The sequence below is a fragment of the Notolepis coatsorum genome (assembly GCF_963971535.1).
Source record: "Notolepis coatsorum genome assembly, chromosome: 6".
In the NCBI taxonomy this organism is placed as follows: domain Eukaryota; kingdom Metazoa; phylum Chordata; class Actinopteri; order Aulopiformes; family Paralepididae; genus Notolepis; species Notolepis coatsorum.
Window position 1 is genome coordinate 72,313,926 of NC_140170.1, and position 4,807 is coordinate 72,318,732.

The window sequence follows — 4,807 nt, forward strand, 5'->3', positions numbered from 1 at the left end:
CTAAGCCATTTAGACCTGAAACACCTGTTAATAATGCATTATATAGGCATATACACACATGTGTTTCCCGGTTTCTTAAATAAACATTATTTTGAAAGCAAGCACTTTTGTCATCATTGTAGCAAAAAAGACAGGACCGGAAAAGTCTTTATCGTATGTAGGGGTGCCCTGGAATATTTTATTGAACACAGGGGTGCCTTGGCAGCGGAAAGGTTGAGTAGTAACCAGATGGGTGTTATATAGATATTAGTTGTCAGATATCTTTATTGTAACAACAAGCATGAACATCTGCAATATATTTAACAATCAATACATTCAATATCTACCCGCTACCTTATCCCTTATCATTTGACTATTACATTTGTAAAAATCGTCTACATAAGTGCTCCTGCTGGGAACATGACCGCTCACTGATATACGAATGAAAGGTGTGGATGACAGAGCTTTCTATCTGTGGCTTATTGGGCGTGCGGACGCCTCAGTTACATGGGGGTGGCGGGAAAAGCAGAGCCGATGTACTTCTTCCCGTTTCCATAGCTGCTATTGTTCCAGGTGTAGGTCTGGATCATCAGCTTCTTTCCTCCCAGGCTCAGACGGCACCTGAGAGCGGAGAACACGACGGGTCAGAACAACACACAGGCAAGGAAACTACAAAAGAAGGAAGGGTCGTCACGTCACTGTGTGTGACGTGATGTCAGCCGACATTGAGTTGAACAGGATCAGCAGTCTCCTCGTTGATGACCCGTCATTTAAACAGGTTATTACCACGGATGTCAGAATCATCAGCAATTTGTTGCGTTGTTAACTAGCTAAAGTTTGATATGAAATATATTTTTAACCTCAAAAGAACTGGAACTCAATAAAAGGTACAGGTTGAATGAAAAAAGTTTATTTTTGAACATCAACATCCGTCAAACAGAACAATCATAACAACAACAAAATTGTAATTGTTTTAAAACAATTAAAAAAACATTTAAAAAAAGGAATTATAAACTAAAAGTCAAGAGCAATGTATTTAGTTAGCAGACATGTCCAAAAAAGGAGTAGAGGGAAGCTAAGCTTATTGATCCCTACCCCCTTACATTTACATTTGTTCTTCCATTAATTTTACTAGATATAACATAATTTAATATAATACAATATAGAATATACTTTTACTTATAGTACGAAAAGAAGAAAAACTTGATTCACTTGACAGCAGTGAACACAGTACAGAACTACATAACACAATATAGCATAACTTTGTTTATGCTCATTATTCATTTCTGTATTTCTCTAATGTGTATTTTTTAAGCTGCTTTTTAAATTGTGCCATATGTTTACTCAGTTTGATGTATTCAGGTAAATTATTCCACAACTTCACTCCACAAACAGATATGCACATGCTTTTCAGCGTAGTGTGTACCATTGGTTGTTTAAGAGTCCCTCTCCCTCTTAAGTTATATTCTCCTTCCCTGTCTCTAAACCATTTTTGAATGTTGCCTGGGATTCGTTTGTATCTGGCTTTGTATACAATGAGGGCAGTTTTGAAATCAACTAGGTCCATAAATTTCAATGTTTGTAGCTTTATAAATAAGTTATTGGTGTGTTCATAATATCCTACATTGTTGATTATTCTTATTGCTTTTTTTTTGCATGGTGCATATTGGCTGTAGAGTGCTTTTGTAGGTGTTACCCCACACCTCCGCACAGTAGTTCATATATGGTAGGAAGAGTGTACAGTACAGTGTATACAGTGTTTTCTGGTTTAGAATGTGTCTTATCTTACATAAAACACCAACACTCCGTGCCAATTTAGTCCTTTGACATATTTGAGTCAGAGTTTGTGGTCTATTATTACACCCAGAAATGTATTCTAAAATACCCTTTCCAGTTTAATACTATCAATCATTAGTTCGACCGGTGTGTTTTCTTGTATATCACGTTTACCAAATATCATGAATTTGTTTTGTTTTTATATTTAATGATAATTTATTTGCATCAAACCACACTTTCATCTTGGATAGCTCAGCTGCAACATTCTTTAACAGCATTTGGAGGTTCTCTCCCTCACAGAAGACATTTGTATCGTCAGCAAAAACTTAATTTTTCAATATTTTAGACGCATTACCTATATCATTTATATACAGTATGAATAGTTTCGGGCCCAGAATTGACCCTTGCGGCACACCACAGATTATGTTTGACTGAGTGGACCTGTACTCCCCCAACTGCACAAACTGTTGTCTTTGTTCTAAGTAACTTTTTAACCATTTGAGCCCTACTCCTCTGATCCTTTCCAATTTTAGTAGCAGAAAATCATGATTTATAGTGACAAACGCCTTCTTCAGATCTATGAAGACCCCTATTGCAAACTTCTTATTATCAATTATGCTTGTCAGTTCTTCTACTATAGGTCCATTAGTGCCAATGACGTTGAATGATTCGATCTAAATCCATATTGACTGTCTAAGTAATGCGTGTTTATCAATGAAACTGTCCAATCGTGCAGCAAATAATTTTTCCATTATCTTTGAGAACTGGGAAAGGAGAGAAACCGGCCTGTAATTGGTGAATAGATTTTTCTCACCTGCTTTGAAGATCGGTATCACTTTTGCAGTTTTCATTTAGGTGGGGAAGGCACCCAGTTTGAATGAGAGGTTACATCAGGCACGTGCACACATAGAGGCCAAGGGGTGCCTGAGCACCTGCCTTTTTGAGCCTCATCAAAAAAGTGCCCTTTTTGAAAAAAAAATTTAAATAATTTTTTTTTTCTTTTTTTACTGTTACGCATATAGACTGCCCTTCCAACTGAAAAATGTCAGGATAGAATAAAAGTATTAGGTAAAGAGAGAGAGATTCCCCATATTCCATTGCAGTTTGCACGGCCTCCTCAGCATGCCTCTCCGCGGACCTATATATTTTATGCATAGCGTGGGTGGTGATGATGATCATGATAGAAACTGCTGTTGAATGCTAGTATTACACTCATTGAGGGACACAAAGAAGTCAAGTCCGATGGGATTTGGGAATCTCAAATACAAATCGGGATTGGAATAAAAAATGCATTTATATTAAACAATACAGAATATACAGCACTTCTTGGGGTCTGTAGGGTAAGCACTTATTCCCTCCCCCCTGAACATTTATGGAGATTTATGGGCCTTTTAAGTCAGTGATAAAAGTGTCTTTCAAAGATAAGTGAGCTCCTGCACTGATTATTATAGTTCAATATTCAATATTTGATCACCAAAACCCCCCAAAAAGCATAAAAAGGGGACCCCCCCGCCCGAAAAGGGCCCTTAAAAATCGCGCTCGCGCGCTACACGCGCTCGCTTAATATATGCACACAGGTGTAGTGCCCTTTTCAGCCTTTGAGCACCTGCCCCTCTAAAGTCCTGTGCACGTCCCTGGGTTACATATATGCACTAAAGGGTCTGCTATGGCTATATGATTACTTGTTTAATTAAGGTCATGTCAATGCCGTTCCAATCTGTTGATGTTTTATTCTTAAAATTGTTCACAGTATCAATCATTTCATATTTATTCGTATTTCTCAAGAAGATAGTACATGGGTTTCGTTCTTCAAAATAATTAGAAACACCTCCCCCTTGTAGCGGGGTTATCTCCTCTGCCAGTTTGGGCCCCACATTAACAAATAATCTGTCGAACCCTTCTGCCACCTCATTTTTATTTTATTGATGCTGTACACCACTGTAAGTCACTGTAAACCACTGTACACCACTTTATCTATATTATCAATTTGAATAATGATAAAAGCTAAAGATTATGAAAACCCAGATATTGTGTAAATAAAATCTACATATTGATCCTTTATCTGCAAAGTCATTAACCTGTTGTAGCCCTATTTTCAGAAATTTCCCCTAAAGGTACATGCCCAAGTAAATGGAAGATTGCTCCACTTCTACAAGGTCAATTTGCATGTTCTTGGTATCTAGGAACATCTAGGGACCTGGGGGTATGTATTCCCAGTGTTATAAATATTGTGTCTGTTACTAGGCTTGAGTAAATTGTGATGAAACAAAGGAGAATATAAATAATGAATTTATTTTGCATCTTTGCCAGTGAATAACACCATGTTACAATTGTGCAGCCACTGAGCTCATTCACCACCTTCTTGAGATCAAGTGTACAACAAATTTAGTATGACTTACAACCATAGTGTCTTTATACCTGTATCACTGTACATATTAATACTACAACCCTGTACATACATATGATTACCATTATTACTCAGTCAGTAGTACTAATTCATATATTTTATACCCAGTTTAATCACCTGTACATTGTATATTACTATTGCACTTTACTGTTATTGTGCACTCTGGTTGGATGCCAAACTTATTTGTGTGTACTGTACTTGTGCTGTATGATGACAATACATTGTAATCTAATGTAATGTAATCTAATCACACAATGCATGACATGTGTAGATATAAAATAAAGGTTAAATAAAATAAACATGTAGATATATACTCACATTTTCCCAGGGCGGGTGATGTAACAGAGACTGTACATGGCGAAGTCAAACTCAGGACTGCAGCCGATAATGGCAGAACCAACCTCCTTGTAGAAGCCGTCCCAGCTGAACTGCATACCAAGAACATCAGGGTAGGTAGACCACTGTATGAAGAGAGAGAGAGAGAGAGAGAGAGAGAGAGAGAGAGAGAGAGAGAGAGAGAGAGAGAGAGAGAGAGAGAGAGAGAGAGAGAGAGAGAGAGAGAGAGAGAGAGAGAGAGAGAGAGAGAGAGAGAGAAGAGAGAAAGAAAGAAAGAAAGAAAGAAAGAAAGAAGAAAGAAAGAAAGAA

General features: G+C 37.5%; 1 protein-coding gene across 1 annotated transcript in view; it reads right to left on the reverse strand.

Moving 5' to 3' along the window:
* Nucleotides 1-482: 482 nt before the first annotated feature.
* The window catches only part of endou (endonuclease, polyU-specific), a gene marked incomplete at both ends in the record, with an annotated part of 19,518 nt that continues 15,193 nt past the window's right edge, over nucleotides 483-4,807 (reverse strand). Inside the window, 2 exons of the mRNA XM_084315628.1 lie at nucleotides 483-600; nucleotides 4,481-4,623. Coding sequence (XP_084171754.1) covers nucleotides 483-600; nucleotides 4,481-4,623 — 261 coding nt within the window. The remainder of the gene's footprint in view (nucleotides 601-4,480; nucleotides 4,624-4,807) is intronic.